This window comes from Oncorhynchus tshawytscha, linkage group LG06 (genome assembly GCF_018296145.1).
Source record: "Oncorhynchus tshawytscha isolate Ot180627B linkage group LG06, Otsh_v2.0, whole genome shotgun sequence".
NCBI lineage: Eukaryota > Metazoa > Chordata > Actinopteri > Salmoniformes > Salmonidae > Oncorhynchus > Oncorhynchus tshawytscha.
The window spans coordinates 17,378,856-17,397,565 of record NC_056434.1 but is presented as its reverse complement, the minus strand read 5'-3'; the positions used below and the strand labels follow the sequence as shown (position 1 = coordinate 17,397,565).

General features: G+C 41.3%; 1 protein-coding gene across 1 annotated transcript; it reads right to left on the bottom strand.

Annotated features, from left to right (window-relative positions):
* Positions 1-7,160: 7,160 nt before the first annotated feature.
* Positions 7,161-10,396, bottom strand: LOC112252157 (potassium voltage-gated channel subfamily V member 2-like). Its single transcript, XM_024423149.2, has 2 exons — positions 8,637-10,396; positions 7,161-7,777 (listed from the first exon to the last, which is right to left on the bottom strand). Exons 1-2 carry the CDS (start codon positions 9,912-9,914, stop codon positions 7,499-7,501), a joined length of 1,557 nt encoding a protein of 518 aa, XP_024278917.1. The 5' UTR covers positions 9,915-10,396; the 3' UTR covers positions 7,161-7,498.
* Between the last annotated feature and the right edge of the window lie 8,314 nt (positions 10,397-18,710).

Below are 18,710 nucleotides of genomic sequence, written 5' to 3'. Positions count from 1 at the left end.
AAATAGAAAGGAGTTCTATTTTAGCCCTTTGCATCGCAGATGCTCGTTGGCGCGCGCGAGCAGTGTGGGTGCAATAATTGAATAACATGGATTTCCAAATGTATTTTGTGACGCTCGCGCATGCAACGTGTCCGGTCTGGTCAGCATGTTAGCCCTTGGCATCGCAGACGCTCGTTGGCGCGCGGGAGCAGTGTGGGTGCAATAATTGAATAACATGGATTTCTACATTTATTTTGCGACGCTTGCGCATGCAATGTGTCCGGTCTGGTCAGCATGTTAGGATTATGACAAATATTATTCAGTTATTGCATTCTATCCACGGGCTATTGCGGGCTACCTGAGACATGAAACAGATAGGTGGGCATGGCATACAGGCTGTTGTCAATTTATTAATGTGCAATTTGTGAATACAGATGGCACCGGAGAAGAAGGCTAACGTTCCTATCCAATTGTGTTTTTTTGTTTGTTTCTTTGCATTGTTTGTAACTTATTTTTAAACTTATTTTGTACATAATGTTGCTGCTACCGTCTCTTATGACCAAAAATAACTTCTGGACATCAGGACTGCGATTACTCACCACAAACTGGCAGAATCCTTTTTTTCCTTTAACTAGTCTGACGAGCCCGATGTGAATGATATACTGCTTTCCCGGGAACAGGCCCAGAACCCCGTCATTTGCGTGAAGAGAAGGTGGGAAAAAAGGGTCCGGAGGGCGGGCTGCCTTCTGAGAATTCATAGGCAATCAAATAAACCCCCACTGCTTTCCATTCTGCTAGCAAACGTGCAATCTTCGGAAAATAAAATTGATGACCTACGTGGAAGAGTAAACTACCAACGGGACATTCCAAACTGTAACATCTTATGTTTCATGGAGTCGTGGCTGAACGACGACGACATTATCAACATACAGCTGGCTGGTTTTACGCTGTATCGGCAGGATAGAACAGCGGTGTCTGGTAAGACAAGGGGCTGCGGCCTATGTATTTGTGTAAATAACAGCTGGTGCACGATATCTAAGGAAGTCTTGAGGTTTTGCTCGCCTGAGGTAGAGTATCTCATGATAAGCTGTAGACCACACTATCTACATAGAGAATTTTCATCTATATTTTTCATAGCTGTTTACATACCACCACAGACTGATGCTGGCACTCAGACTGCAATCAATGTATTCCGCCATAAGCAAACCGGAAAACGCTCACCCAGAGGCGGCACTCCTAGTGGCCGGGAACTTTAATGCAGGGAAACTTAAATCAGTCTTACCAAATTTCTATCAGAATGTTAAATGTGCAACCAGAGGGAAAAAAACTCTGGACCACCTTTACTCCACACACAGAGACACGTACCAAGCTCTCCCTCACCCTCCATTTGGCAAATCTGACAATAATTCTATCCTCCTGATTCCTGCTTACAAGCCAAATTAAAGCAGGAAGCACCAGTGACTCGATCAATAAAAAAAAGTGGTCAGATGAAGCAGATGCTAAGCTACAGGACTGTTTTTCTAGCACAGACTGGAATATGTTCCGGGATTCCTCCGATGACATTGAGGAGTACACCACATCAGTCATTGGCTTCATCAATAAGTGCATCGATGAGTTCGTCCCCATGACTAATACAATTTTATTTGATTTTGACTAAATGGGTCATATAAACACTTCAACCACTTCATTTTATTTCGACATTCTATGTTTTTTGTTTAAAGTTGTGATGTCATTACGTCCAGCTTTTAATTTTACCTTTGTTTAACTAGGCAAGTCATTTAAGAACAAATTCTTAATTACAATGACAGCCTGCCCCCTGACCAAACCTGGACAACGCTGGGCCAATTGTGCGCAGCCCTGTGACACTCCCAATCACGGCCGGATGTGATACAGCCTGGATTCAAACCAGGGACTGTAGTGACGCCTCTTGCACTGCACCACTCGGGAGCCCATGTGTACTTATGTGTACTTATATAGTACATTAGCCATCCTGACAACCTGACCCTAATTGTGTAGCTTCTGGAAGCACAATCCAAGTGAGAGGATAAACCCACAAGTACATTACAGAGTATGTGTAATATCTACATGAGTACAATGTAATTAATAGGGGTTACACAGGATTTATCTATTTATAATTAAGTGTATCTTGACGTGTACTTACTTGAAGTGTACCTACAAAGTACGTTAACCATTCTGACAATCTAATCATCAGCTTCTGAAAGTGCCGCCATCCAAGTGAGAAAATAAACAGTGATACACAGAGTACATACCTGCATAAGTACAAGGTTTTTGCTAGTTGTTACACATGATTTAGCTATTTAAAGTGAAGTGTAACTTTATAGTTACCTATAAGCAATTTCTATAATTACTTATTACTCATTACCAAGTGAAAATACGTTTAAAAAAATGCTACTACTTTAGTCAACTTTATTGCAACATATAAAAGACCTTACATATCTTACAAAACAATAAGGATTTGTATTGTTAGATTAATAATTAGATTCAACAAAGATACATGCCTACTCAATAACATATAAATAACTATTCTAGTGATGGTTCAGATCTGTAGCCTATAGAATGGTGAGTAGCCTAGATAGCTATCTAATTTAGAACACCAACAAGCTCCCATCTCTTAACACTTTAGAATTGGCAACTTCCCCAATCACAGCCGTCAACCTTATTGGGCTCATCATCCCAACTCCAACTTCAGAATTCCTTTATGCTCCTCTCACCTCCATGATCCCCTCACAAGGTATCTTGCCCTTACTCCTTAGAACTCTCTACCGCCAAAATGCTGCTGGTGTTGGAAACTATGTTGCTCTCCTCAAACTTCCTTTTCTTCGTCTCCGCCTCCATAGATCTCTCCCGCTTGTACCGCTATGCTCCAGATTTGCTTCGCTTTCTTCTCTATCACTATCTCCTACCATCTCTGACCCAGTCACAGTATAGCCGTGCCGAACCGCAGTCACACCGATTAAAAGTTTGATTGTTTGCTTATTCCCTTCCAATCGAATTGCAGTCTCTCTCCGCTCTTCCTCTACTGACATCGTCACCAGCATAGCACCCCCAAACCATCACACCTCTTATTGGTGTCCTTTAGTAGGGGTTTCTTTGCAAAAATTCGACCATGAAGGTCTGATTCACACAGTCTCCTCTGAACAGTTGATGTTGAGATGTGTCTTCCTTGAACTCTGAAGCATTTATTTAGCCATTTCTGAAGCTGGTAACTCTAATGATCTTATCCTCCGCAGCAGGTAACTCGGTCTTCCTTTCCTGTGGCGGTCCTCATGAGAGCCAGTTTCATCATAGCTCTTGCTGGTTTTTGTGATTGCACTGTGACTGAAGAAACTTTAAAAGTTCTTGAAATTTTTCAGATAGACTGACCTTCATGTCTGACAGTAATGATGGACTGTTGTTTCTCTTTGCTTATTTGAGCTGTTCTTGCCATAATATGGACTTCTATTCTGTATACCAACCCTACCTTGTCGCAACACAATCCTCCAACACATTAAGAAGGAAAGAAATTCCACAAATTAACTTTTAACAAGGGACACCTTTTAATTGAAATGCATTCCAGGTGACTACGTCATGAAGCTGGTTGAGAGAATCTTTCATAGCTTTGTACACTATTGGCAAAGGCTGGCTACGTTGAAGAATCTCAAATATATTTAGATTTGTTTTACACTTTTTTTGGTTACTACATAATTCCATATGTTATTTCATAGTTTTGAAGTCTTCACTATTATTGTACAATAAAGAAAATACAAATAAAACCCTGGAATGAGTATGTGTCCAAAGTTGACTGGTAAATGTTTTATAAATCATTAGGCCTTCTCTGAAGGCCCTCAGTGTTCCCACTGCCTGGAGATATCAGGAGTCTTCTAGCTACAGAATGAAGCACACTGAGTTAATTGTATTAGAAATTTATAGTTGAGTTAAGGTGCATTTTTCTTAAATAACCTTTTGTTTTAGATTCACTCATCAATTACTGATCGTTTTAATCTAGTCATTTTTTAACCTTCAATATTGAAAGTGGATGACAAATTTGACTTTTTGCCATCAACAAAATCTAGAGCCAGCTGATTTTCATTTTCAGTTTTCATTTGAATTCCTGCATTGAATACCTGCTTTGGACACCTGCATTGAAGTGATTAACCTATTATCTTCTGGAGGACTACAAAGTACAGGAATGGGGGACACACATCTTTTACTCAGGATTCCGTCGTGGTTTCAAGAGGATTAAACAAACCCTTAGTAAGGAACTCAAAACGGGTCCTCAACTTGGAATCCAACAGAAGACTGCAAGATGGTACTAAATCCACTCATAAGCCAAAAGAGTCCACACAGAACTGTCTCCCTGTCTTCCCCTACCGCAGCTGAATGTTGTGGTGTTGACCTCAGCAATTTAATAACATTGCCCAAATGCCGAGCCATCCAAGCCCACTCCACTCACCATTCCCCACTTCATTTGCCAGTCACCTGGCAATTTTGTTGTTTTTAATACTCGATCCCTGAACAACTAAGCCCTACTCATCAGTGACATTGTGGACAAATGTATTGATGTTCTGTGCCTAATAGACATGCAACCAACCAATTGCTATTACCTGCTTAACCAAGCAACATCTGTCTGTTTACCTTGACAAACCTCATGCTGTGGGTCGTAGGTGGGCTTGCTGTCCTTCATCAGTCTGACTTGAAGATCAAAGTCACACCTGTATTGCAGGTAACATTTCAATGCATAGCCTGTACATTATCTGGCCCTCAATAAATGTTTATAGTACCAATTTACCGGCCACCTAAAACCTCTAGTCTTCCTCTCTGAGTTAGCTGAGTGCCTAACATCGGTCTGCTCCTTGTGTCCTGCCACACAATTGCTAGGGGACTTTAACATTCATGTGGACTGATGGATGTGCTTTTGACAGAAACTTTATGGCCCTGTTGAATTGCTTCAACTTCACACAGCATGTCAACTACCCCACCAATGTACTTTCCCTTGTGTGCACAACTGCCACGGCTCCCTCCAACCTCTCAGGTCTGGAAATACTCATCTCTGACCACAAGGCCATACTGTTCAGTGTGTCCGCCCCCATGCCCAAGCCTACCAACAAGTGCACAATTTCCTACAGAAATAGCAAAAAGGATCCACACTGCTGACCTAATGGATCTACTGCAATCACATGACACCACTGACCCTAATGTATCCTCAGTGACTGACCTGCTGGCTCATTACAACAGTGAGCAAGCTCTCCTCCCACCTGGATGTTCTGGTCCCCCTTAAAATAAGGGTGGTCTCCAACATCCCAATGCCAGGGTACACTCCTGCCATGAAAGCCAAAGGATGACAACTAGAACAGGGCTACAAACAGACAGGGCTCATCGTCCATAAGGAGGCCTATAAAAAAAAACACGTACACAAGGACTCACTTGCCACAATAAAATCTGCCTATTTCTCCAACATCATAAGGAATGAACAAGGAAACCCAATACTGCTCTTCTCAACCAACAACAAACTTCTCCGCCCACTGGACAAACCCTCTCTCACAATCAACACCGACCTCTGACAGTTTTCTGGCCTCCTTTCAAAACAAAGTGAAGGCCATCTACCAATAGCTGCAACAGTCTCACCCTTCATCTGCCCCCCGCCCCCAGGACTACCTGACTCACCACCTGAGAACAGACTTAAAGTACATGTTTCAATATAACCCCCCCTAAAAAACAATGAGTAGTGCATATATATGTATGAATCTGTTATGTCACTTATATTTTCAATCTGACATTGTGAATTGGGGATATAAATTGATTATATACTTCTGGGCTGCACGTGCACCATAATAATATGAACTAGAACGTTGTCCATGCTTGACGAGGATTCAGGTGAATACTTTTGGAACGATGAGCTTATGGAATACTTTTTGACTGCACTAGATTGCAGTGTGTGAGTGGGTTTCTTCTGACAATGAAGTACCTGACTATAGCCATATTGTTTTGAACCTAGAAGAAGACCTATAGACAGGAGTAGATGGAGTCAGCCGACGTTGGCTAACGCAATGTCTAGTTTGTAACTTAGCCATACTTCTCTGACCGAGTGAGTGTCTGGTAACTGCCTAGTTGGTTAGCTAGCTAAGTGTAAAACGCAGCTAACTACAATTATCAGCTGCTGCTGCTGGACCTTTGTCAGCACCACCGGAGAATGAGTCCGCCGCTAATGTTATAGAGAACGGGTCTGGGGTTACAGTCGAGACTGAGAGGGAAAAGAGCCTAAGGCATTATAGGTTTACCGGGGAAGTTAATATTTTAATTGAAGATGACACTAATTGTAGACAATGTTCAAATATAGGTGAACAATTTGTCATGAATGGTTGTACTAAAAAGTGGAATGAGGCCAATAATGATCATATTTGACAACACAACTGCTTAGCTAACTTGATAACTGAGCCCCACCACCTCAACACAACCTTCTTAAAATAACTATTTGTTATCACATAGGGCCATTTTTTGCTCTAGGTTGCAGGAAATAGCAGTTACAGGTGTTAAAAACGTTGAGTTCGGACAAAAAGAGCCGTTCAAAAAAAAAAGAAGAGCCGTTCGTTCGCAAAAGAACCCATCGCTAGTCTTTATATTCTGATTTTCTTCTCTACTCCGTCAGGCATTCTAAATGCAAGTTGAGTGATTTAAAAGTGCAGGACATCTTCCTGTAAGTGGGCTTCCAACAGAGATTGGATATCACATTACAAACCAGCATATAATATGACACTAAGAAATATTCAAATAAGGCTTCAAACCCTTATAACTCAAAGGAAGTAAACTGAAAGAGAAATGTACTCTGCTGTAGTTGATTGTTAATTCCAAACACAGAAAAGTGTAAAATAGGGATATGATTAAAAAAATTAAAATTATACTGAAGAGGAAAATGGCCATTGGAGTTAAATTAAACAACTCTGAGAGTTGGATGTTTACACAATTGTGTCGTTTTAACTCCAAAAATAACACCATGACCAGAGTAGTTTTAACACAAAATGAGGGTGGGACCATAGTGTTACATTCGACACCATATGAGGTAAATTAACTTGTGATTTGACTGTGTGCAATGAAGTGTTTAAATGGAAAAGCCACAAAAAAAATACATTCATAAAGATTACAACACGCTTATGATAAGCAATGATAAGAGTCATGACATGATAGACTATGACAAGAATCAGCTTTAATTTGTGCAAAGATTGCAACATGGTATACTGCATTTAAAATATACTGTAACTTACAACACTCTGGTCTGCACGCTTAAACACACTATGCACAATACACCACATACCATTGACTTTACAGGAACTGCATAAGGTGACACCCACATCCTCCCTTGTACATCCTCTCTCTGAGTCTGCTTTGTGTGTCCCCTGTCCTTATCATTAGCTCCATCTCACTCCTATTAGTCCAGACCATACCCCACCTCCCCACTGGTGATTTGGTAGAGAAGTCTTGAAATACCCCCTGCAATGTCAAAAAAGTACATCCTGTCTAGAGCTCAGTGGCTCCTGCCTTCCTCCAGGTCGCCCATAGAGGGATTGAAGCACACGTCCAGTTTGCGACGGAGACGGGCCTTGAGCATCAAGCGGCGTTTCACACCGGTTGAGGTGGACTCTTGGTACTTGAGCTTGGCATAGTAGTCTGAGAACTTGTTGAAGAGGAGAGAGATGGGCATGCCATTGAGAATGATGCCGAAGAAGATGCAGGAGAATGCCACCACGCGGCCAGGAAGGGATACGGGCACCACGTCCCCATAACCCACTTGGGAGATGCTCACCTGTAATGCGGGGTTAGAGGGACACACTCTCAGAGCTTGCCTTCCTCTGTCGTTGTCAACATGTTTTATGTTAATAATGACACTATGGTTATAACAGTAGTATGTAGTGAAGATAGTTTGGAAAGAAGTCTCAAGATTGTAGTATTAACATTATTGTCATTTATCTTGGTTGTGTTATTTGATATCTTGTTTTAACCTTTTGTTTTGTCACTTAGAGGTAATGGTAAAATTAAACTTATCCCTGAAAAATCACTGTTAGCATATAGGAGGTGGACATGGTATGGAATGTCAGATTCAATACAATAGAGACTAAGGAAGTGAATGTAAAAATTGGGAAGTTGCACAATTGTGTAATACATATCAAATGATCTATGAGGATCTGCAACAAAATACTGCCCTTCAACTTTCCCCACAAGTCCAAAATGCCGTGACAAGAACAGTATAATTGCAATTCAGTTTGTATTTCACATGTACTAGGATTACATCAGAGAGTACTAATCCTTTAAGTATTTAATCTGAATCTAAACTTGATATACAGGACATTGGGCCGCACACAAACATGATATGCTTCTCTGTTGTCACACAAGAGAAATGCTGGTTTGAAATTAGTTCTCATGGGTTTTATATAGGGGGAAGAGATGATTAGGGGAGGAAATAACACCCCTATGCTGAGTATGTAACTACAGAGGGAGTGTTGGTTATTTCTCAACAATACGAAAAACGGTATTTATGTTGTACTTTTCAAACAACATATTTTAAGGTTAGATGTAGCATCAAGGACAAAGTCAAGTAAGTCAACCAAAAGCTACATACATAGTATAATTTACACTAAAGTCTGAGTACAAGTTTGGGTACTCACAGTCGCCCACCACCAGGTATCAGGAATACTCCTGAATGGAGAGCCTTCGACATCCCGTTCTACCGAATGCAGGAGGGCAGAGAACATGAAAATGCCCATGGCGATGAAAAGGAAAAGGCAACACACCTGCTGGTAGCACTGGCGCAGGGTGAACCCAAACGCCCTCATGCCGGTGGAGTGACGTGCCAGCTTCAGGATGCGAAAGATGCGCATCAGCTTGACAACTTTGAGCACTTTGCTGACCTTGCTGACACGAGCCAGGGTTTTGAGATCTTCCTGGGCACTGAGGTCCTCCACGTTGGCAAACGCTTCAAATATCAGCTGGATAAAGTAGGGCATGACGGCCACCAGGTCCACCAAGTTCAGGGAGCTTTTGACAAAGTGCTTTATGTCACAAGTTGTAACAAGGCGCATGAAGTACTCGATTGTGAAGAAGAGAATAGAGAAAATCTCTACCCATTCCAGGTAGGTCTTGCCAGAGAGGGTGTGGGTCCTCAGTTCCTTCACAGTGTTGAGGGTCATAGCCACGATGGAGATGAGCACCAGGAGGCTAGAGAAAACTGCAAAGGATTTGGCCGACAGCGAGGAGTAAGGATTTTCCATCAGGTCCCAGAGGTCTTTGCGAATTCCACCCAGGAACATGGTCTTGTAGCCTTCCTCATCATGCTTTATCTCGATCTCTGCTAAGAGTTCCTTTTCCACCTTCAGATTGTCCCGGAGTTCATCCACCTTCTCCTCAAACAGGATACGGCAACAGCGCTGGGTGTCATTCCAGCTCAGGCCCCAGTACTGCATCTCCTCCTCGAAGTTGATAGGGCACAGTTCCTGCATCACCCACAGAACGCCACTGCTGTAGAAATGAAAGATGTAGTAAAAGAAAGTTGGGTCGCGATCGAAGAAGAACTCGTTGCTGAGCACCGAGTAGTCATCGCACAGAGTGAGCTGTTTGACGCGGTCTGTGCACAGGGCCAAGGAGCCTATCCGTGTGCGAGGGAATCTGACGGCCATCTTCTTGGGAATGTGAAAGACTTTTCCCCCTACGTTGATGTTAATGTTCTGTTGTGGTCTCAACGTCTCTTTTTGGTGTCTTGGGATCTGGCCCTCAGGAGCAGGGCTGTCCAGGTGTTCCAAAGAGTTCCATGGCTTAACAGAACTGCCCTGGGAGAAATAGAAGGCCTTTTCTTCCTCAATGGACTGTGAGAAACTGGCTCCCAGCACATTGATGGTAGAGCGTCGCTCTTTCAGCTTAGTCTTTAGCTGAGCACTATTAGCATCCATGATGCACTTTCAAGACACTTTTGTTAGGTTTTCTGTGAGTGCTGGCTGTTAATTGTGCATAGCAACCAACCAGTCCGAAATGGGATAACAATAGCGCACAAGAATATTAGAAAACACAAAGGGAATTTACGTAGTTTCAACACTCAGAAGTGCGAGTCGTATCAACCAGGGTGCAGTCTTCATCAGACGTTAACAGAAGAACAGGGGAGGAAACACTGCCGGAAAAAAAGCTCCATCGACTCAGTGCACCTTGCCGAGCCACCTGAAGCGTCTTATAAAAATCATCTAGGCCCAGTTATCCCATTCAGTGGCATTACTTCGTGCAGTACTTCTCAGTTGTGGTCCTGTAAGTCCAAAGGGCAACAAGGGGAAGAACAAAGCCTCCTTTTCTTCTCCTGATGAGGACCGTTATGTGGGGAAGAAGAGTAAAAGTCATTTGAGCAGAAGATCCATGAGGCTCTGATCTAATCTCATTGCTGCCCTTCCTCTTTCTTAAAGCAGTTATAAATAGGAGGGACAGGGGGAGATTAGTGCACACGTTCATGTGGAGATTTTGAACTTGGAAGAGGACGCTGGCTTCAACACTTGCACAAGGCTGTCACTAACACTTTGTCAACTGCTCTTTCTAAAGAAACGTGGTTTCCATCCAGAACCAACCCATGTCGTCTCTACTTCCTAGACACTTCATGTTGATCCAAAAGTGGATAGGGTTAAGCAATTTGGTAGTGAGAAGATAAGTTTGTCTGTTTCCACAGAAATTGTCATTAGAAACTCATTACAGGTCATAAAATACACATGTACAGAACATGGTAGATGCCAGATCCACTTTGCACTCTGATTAGGCTAAGGAGGAATGTGCCTTCTTGCTGAAACATATCCATTCCTTTCAGATCTACACAAGTTCTTAGTGTAGGAACTAGGAGTTGTATCTGAACAGGGCCAGTCAGATCCCAGAGCCTAGTGTAGGGGCTAGGGATTGTGTCTGAACGGGGCCACAAGTCATTTCTCTTACACTCACTGTATTGTTATCTCACCGATTACATTTCACATCCTGAACCAGTTAACCAATCTTCCTCAAACAATGGCCGATGAATTTTCTTTATTCAGATTTGAATTATGGAAATCGTATAATAATCGGCTCTAATTTAATTCTTACTGGGAACATTGTAGTTGACAGTTTCCGTTTGTGGCAAGATGAGGGGCAGAATGCAGCCATAGATAGCATAGCAGTCATTGGTGCCAATTTGTTACTTGTTTATTATTTCACCTTTATTTATACAGGTAAATCAATTAAGAACAATGAGGTCAATAATTCATTCAATCATTCAGTAATCCCCGCCACCGTAATCCACTCTACTGGACCTGATTGTGCATCATCAGAAAACTACTTAACCTGGATACCCTTTCGCCTCAGAAGACTTGAGGTCAAAAGTCCAACAGTCACCTAAGGCTATACATTTAGAAGACAGCCATGCACAAATGGGCTTAACTATGGTAATGTTTGACAGGTTGATGTTCAACTGCCCTGTGATAATAAAAAGTATTACTCTAAGTGATAGCTTTACAATGCTTCTGTATCTTGTTTCCGACGACATCGATCATAATAGTAATCCAAAGCTGCTTTATTACCTTGTTCATTTCCTTGATCTGAACTAATAAGGAAGGAAGGGAATTAAGGTGCAGCTCTCCTCTCTGCTCATAATTCTTGTCATGTCTGGTTTAAAGGCAACCACATTACTCACTGTACAAAGCAGTTGTACATTCAAAATGTATCGTCATTATTGCAATTGCAGGATCAAGCCTTTTATCAATTAAGGTGATAAGATATATTATTTGCCAACTATGAAAGATAGCATATTAGTTAATGAAATCACCTCATGAATATGGAGAAAACTATTTATTTCATTTCAATTAAATAAACTAAATTGTCAACAAGTAAAGATGAACTGAAAGACTATTCAAAAGTAACCACAAAAATGGTCAGGTTTCAATAACGGCAGTCCTTCCAAAAATAAATAGAACCTCCATTCAAAACATAAATACAGCTCACTCAGTAGTTAAGAATCTAAAGAAAAAACTAAGAAGAATGCCTAACATTAAACACAGGACAACAAATCATTTACAATAATCAAAAGGCAAACAATTGTTTTTCAATGAAGGCATAGCAACTGATCTAAACAACGCAGACCAGTACAAAAAATGACTCGATTACAGTGTTAAGTGAATACTCTACTTCAACGTCAGAGCCACATTCTACCCCCTTGTTGTCATTTTATATTAAAACACACCTCAACTTCAGTTGATCCCCAAACACCAGATAAGAGCAGAGAGGCATGTAACTGGGAGCAGAATGTACAACCCATGTCTCTGTGTATGGCTGGTTCAGTTGTAAGGCTGGTACATTGTTTTGCATACACTATCAAATGTGGAGTGACAGATACACACACAATGTATCTACATATTAGTCCAAATATGAATTACAAAACTTTCTTTGGACAGAGTAGTCACTGAGTGCAAAGGGACATTGAGATGTCACAATGAAACTGTATGCATAAGGGATACAGTACCCCAGATAGGCGGAGGTGTCAATCTGTAGCTAAATAACTGATATGCATGAAGACCGCCAAGGCTAGGGACAATTCTAATTAAATTACAGTCAAGTCAGGAAAATCAATAGCTTGGAAAAAAATTCACAGAAAATATTGTTCAAGTCAATTGTACAAGTCATTTTCTAGCCTTCATTGAAACTGAAGTGGAAAGCCACAGTCAAGCGGGAGCACTGCTGGACACCGGTCTCTCTTACGCAAGTGGCTTGGGACACTCAGTTGCAGTCCAAGTCCAGCTTTAGCAGAGTGTCCTGAGGGAGGAGATGGCTGTATACTAAGCATATAGATCACATTCTTCACTTAAGCCCTTTAACAGAGGGCAGTCTGTCAGGTGAGGCACGGTTACGAGACACCAGGGGCCTTGGAGTCAATTAGATTACATTCATTTAATTCATCCTTTAAAATTGGGTTTCCTTAAATTAATATCAAATTATTTCATTTATTCTTCATTCCCATTGAGATCTATATCGGTTTTAACAAGAATCCCTTAAATAGAAGTTAAAACTCAACTTGATGGAATGTCATTAAAACTGAGACATTGCGCATAATGTCAAGTAATAAATTGTATTAAAATTCCTTCACGTGCTACATCAATTAAAAGTAAAAATTAACCATATTAGATGCTTCACTGAGGAAATTGTCCCCCCTTGATACTGTCGTGAATAAGCCCACTGACTCATCCTGTTTAATGGCAGGGCTTACCTTGACAGGACAAGTCTCAGGGGCCATGTATGAGTGGATCCTGGGACTCTTTCAGGGAGAAATCTTGGAAGGCGAGTGTCCTGGAGGGCTTGAACGCATCTCTCCACCACCACCACTGGGCAGAACATAGAGCGGTTAGTTTGAGGTAAGATTTTATATTAAACAATAATAAAGTACTACCACTAATGTATAGTTTAAATGTGCGTTTAAATATGTTAATACATATGTCTTATTAGCCATCGAGTGCTTTGGATTTTAAGGTACTATCTGCAAAAAGATGATTCTGAGATAATTGGCTTTAAAGTTCAGAAACCTTTGTTGGTTTAAATATTGTCTGATTTTTATCTTGTATTCTTTTGAACATTAACAGGGGTATTTTGAGTACTATATTGGTAGAGAAAATTTAACAGAACAATGCTGTCGATAATGAAATTCTGACCAAAATGCAGATAGAACATAGTCAGTCCCATGCGATCGATATATTAGGCCTTAATTGTGTTCATATTCAAAATCATGATTTACTGGCCAATCCTTAATATAGACATTTATACTGAACAAAAATATAACGCAAGAATTTCAAAGACTTTAATGAGTTACAGTTTATAAGGAAATCAGTCGATTGAAATAAATAAATTAGGCCCTGATCTATGGACCCCTCAACCCCCCCCCCAAAAAAACTCAGTCAGTATCTGGTGTGACCACCATTTACTTCATGCAGCACCACATCTCCTTCGCATAGTGTTGATCAGGCTGTTGTGGCCGGTGGAATGTTGTCCCGCTCTTTAATGGCTGTGTGAAGTTGCTGGATATGGGCAGGAACTGGAACACGCTGTCGTACATGTCAATCCAGAGCATTCCAAACATGCTCAATGGGTGACATGTCTGGTGAGTACGCAGGCCATAGAAGAACTGGAAAATGTTCAGCTTCCGGGAAATGTGTACAGATCCTTGCGACATGGGGCTGTGCATTATTATATTGAATGACGGCGGATGAATGGCACAACAATGGGCCTCAGGATCTGGTCACCGTATCCCTGTGCATTCAAATTGCCATTGATAAAATACAATTGTTGTCTGTAGCTGATGCCTGCCGATACCATAACCCCACCGCCACCATGTGGCACTGTGCTCACAACTTTGACATCAGCAAACCGCTCGTCCAGGCAATACTATTCACGCGGTCTGCGGTTGGACGTACTGCCAAATTCTCTGAAATGACTTGAGGCGGCTTATGGTAGAGAAATGAACATTCAATTCTCTGGCAAAAGCTCTGGTGGACATTTCTGCAGTCAGCATGCCAAATGCATGCTCACTCAAAATTTGAGACATCTGTGGCATTGTGTGACAAAACTGCATATTTTAGAGTGGTCTTTCATTGTCCCCAGCACAAGGTGTACTGAGTAATGATCATGCTATTTAATAAGCTTCTTCATATGCCACACCTGGCAGGTGGATGGATTATCTTGGCAAAGGAGAAATTCTCACTAACAGGGATGTAAATAAATTTGTGTAGACAAATAAGCTTTTTATGCATATGAAACATGCATAAACATTTCTGAAACATTTCTGGGATATTTTATTTCAGCTTATGAAACATGTGACCAACACTTTACATGTTGCGTTTATATTTTTGTTTGGTGTGTACATTTCTTTATTACAAGAAACAGACTAAGTATGCTGTCTCAATGTAGAACTAGGTCAAACAAGGGCCATTGGTCGAATTCGGCCCGTGACATTTCTATCTGGCCACGCAATGATTTGTATTGTAAATTCATTTTTGGCCCATGATGCGCTGCATTGCACAACAAGTCACAGCAAGTACTGCCAACGTGCTGCACTCAAAATGGTAGTGCATTGCCACACCACACACACACGAGCCAGCCAGTGCGCTGTATCATATCACTAACGGCACTAACGGCAGTTTCGGTTCAACGGGTCAATGCTGTAGCCTTCAGAAAATGTTACCTTGGTTGTCAAAAAGTTAAGATATAAAATTCGTACAGTCCAATCGGAAAGTATTCAGACCTTTACTTTTTCCACATTTTGTTATATTAAAGCCTTATTCTAAAATTGATTAAATAGTCGTCATCGTCCCCCCCTCAATCTACACACAATACCCCATAATGACAAAGACAAAACTAGTTCAGAAATGTTTGCTAATTTATTAAGAACAAAAAATTGAAATATCACATTTATATAAGTATTCAGACACTTTACTCAGTACTTTGTTGAAGCACCTTTGGCAGCAATTACAGCCTTTGGCAGTGGTATGTCACTGACAGAGCTCCTCTATGGAGATGGGTGAAACTTCCAGAAGGACTACCATCTCAGCAGCACTCCACCAATCAGGCCTTTATAGTAGTGGCCAGACAGAAGCCACTCCTCAGTAAAAGGCACATGACAGACGCTTGGAGTTTGCCAAAAGGAACCGAAAGACTCTCAGACCATGAGAAACAAGATTCTCTGGTCTGATGAAACCAATATTGAAGTCTTTGGCCTGAATGCCAAGCGTCACGACAGTGAAGCATGGTGGTGGCACCATCATGCTGTGGGGATGTTTTTCAGCGGCAGGGACTGAGAGACTAGTCAGGATCGAAGCAAAGATGAACAGAGCAAAGTACAGAGAGATCCTTGATTAAAACCTGCTTCAGAGCGCTCAGGACCTCAGACCGGGGCGAACGTTCACCTTCCAATAGAACAACGACCCTAAGCTTGAGATGATCTGCAGAGAAGAATGGGAGAAACTCCCCAAATACAGGTGTGCCAACAAAGTACTGAGTGAAGGGTCTGAATATCTATGTAAATGGGATATCAGTTTATTTGAATTACATTTGTAAAAAAAATATATATATATTTTTTTTTAAAGAAGAAATTGAGAAAAAAAACGATTTAATCAATTATAGAACAAGGCTGTAATGTAACAAAATGTGGAAAAAGTCAGGAGTCTGAATCATTTACAAAGGCACTGTAAAATGCTGTATTAGCTACTTATATAGACTGATAAACTACAAATTAGTGGCCAATGTGTACCTTAAAATTAAAATAAAGGGTTACAGTTGTTTTGCATATTTTGCATATAAACAGCTGCCGTGTCTATATAAACCATAAGGCACTGACACATTTATATCACATATCATTTGAATCTTTCCTTACATCTGATTGATATGATCTTTTGTACAGTTCCACAGATGAGATATATACATACACCATAAGAGATCTAAATATGTTGGATTAATTGCTAAAAACCCACCTATAAGTGAAAGGATTCCAGCATAGGTTGTATCAGACACCGCTGGGTCTGGAAGTGGGTGAGAAACATCTATATAAACACGAAAAATAACAATTCTGCAATGAAATATATTGTATAAAATATACTAAATGGAAAATGTTTTGTATTGCTCATGTTTTGCCATTGTTACTAACCTCGAACAAGAGCCAATTGTTATACTAGATGTTGTACACACAATAATAAAGTAAATTAGTGCCTTTATAAAATAAATCTCAAAGCGCTTCATAAGCAAAAAAGCAATATGCGCAGATTGTACAAAACATTAGGAGCACCTGCTCTTCCCACCTGCTCTAGGTGAAAGCTATGATCCACAGCTAATTTTCAGTTTTCCCCACCAGACCACTGCCAGACAGTCATAGAAACATTCTGGATTGAGAAATTGCCCTTTGCTAAGAAGCCATGTTTCTTTTTGACCATTTATTAAAAACAAAAAACACAGTAAGGAACTTAATTGTTACCCAAAAATGATTTTATTGGGATAAAAACTGCTGCACTGAACCTTTAGTTAATAACCACCCTTCATTCCACTTCCGCATACTCACCATCACCTGTTGGAGAAACGCAGGTGAAGCTGGGAGAGCCTGTTCCAGAGAAAAGGTATGGCACACACTCATATGGACAAACTCTACTGGTATTTCCACATACAGCAGAGCCTGGAAACATAAGTGATATACCATCTGTCAAATAACATGACAAACTGGGGTTGACTAAGCCTTTGTGCCTTGGAAACATCACACAGTTCACTCCATGAGCTGAAAGACAAACCTTTTGGTTGAAGAACTGGGTGAACGAGAACCAAGGCACCAGTGAAAGCGATATTGGGCAGGATGACTCTGAAGAGGCTGCCATTGTGCTTGTCAGCACTACAGATTGAGTGGGTGGCCTGTCCACTCCAGTATACATGTCCCTGATAGAGAAGTGAGAGAGCAGTGAACAAACATTTGGCAACATCCAGAATACCACACTTCAGAGTGTATTAACGTTTACATTTCAGTCATTTAGCAGACGCTCTTATCCAGAGCGACTTACAATTAATGCATTCATCTCTAAAAAGCTAGGGGAGACAACCACATCAGTCGTAGTAAGTCATTTTTCCCTCTGTGGTTGTTGATTATTGCTAGACAAAACATTTTCAGTTCTTGCCATAGGGGGGGGGGGACACACACGCACTGGCTCCTGTCCTGCACCCTGTCTTTCACACATTGATAGGGATCTGGAGCTTGCCATAAAGCAGTGTACAACATAGACCCAGTGTACAACATAGCGCCAGCAGAGACTCTGGGTTCGCGCCCAGGCTCTGTCGTAACCGGCTGCGACCGGGAGTTCCGTGGGGTGACGCACAATTGGCCTAGCGTCGTCCGGGTTAGGGAGGGTTTGGCTGGTAGGGAAATCCTTGTCTCATTGCGCACCAGCGACTCCTGTGGCGGGCCGGGCGCAGTGCGCGCTAACCAAGGTTGCCAGGGGCACGGTGTTTCCTCCGACACATTGGTGCAGCTTGGTTGGGTTGTGTATCAGAGGATGCATGACTTTAAACCTTTGTCTCTCCCGAGCCCGTACGGGAGTTGTAGCGATGAGACAAGATAGTAGCTACTAAAACAATTGGATACCACGAAATTGGGGAGCAAAAGGGGGGAAAAAAGAAATAGCGCACAGACTTGTTTACCACGAGAATGAAAGATCCATAAATAACATTCCTATGTGAATTTGGTCAGATCGCACAAAAAGTTAAATATTGTAGCTTTAAGGAAATACTTGATTCTCCCTTCACCAAGATGAAAGGCCTGGTAATCATTGCCAGGGTAATGGACTAACTTCCATGATCTGGTGTTGGAGAACAATACATTTCGATTTCTTATACTTCCTATTCACTAGAGAAATAGTTATATCCATTAACCCTGATCACAAAAAAAATTACTGCTTCGCTCAACACACCCCTTGTTCAAGCCCTCTGTTCTGTACACATTCACAAGGTCAGAAAAAAGTTACTTGCAGTAAGCATTGACATTCACATAAAATCACGTTAGATAAAGGAAGCTGTCAAGTGGCGCAAATTCCCCACCTTGGGCAGGTGGGTTGGTAAATATTTGAGCTGGGTTACAATTTGACAGGAATCAGATGCAAAGGGAAAATATTCAAAGATCTTTTCTGAACCCTAAGTCTTGGTGCAAACAAGAATTAAATCAAATGTAATTTGTCACA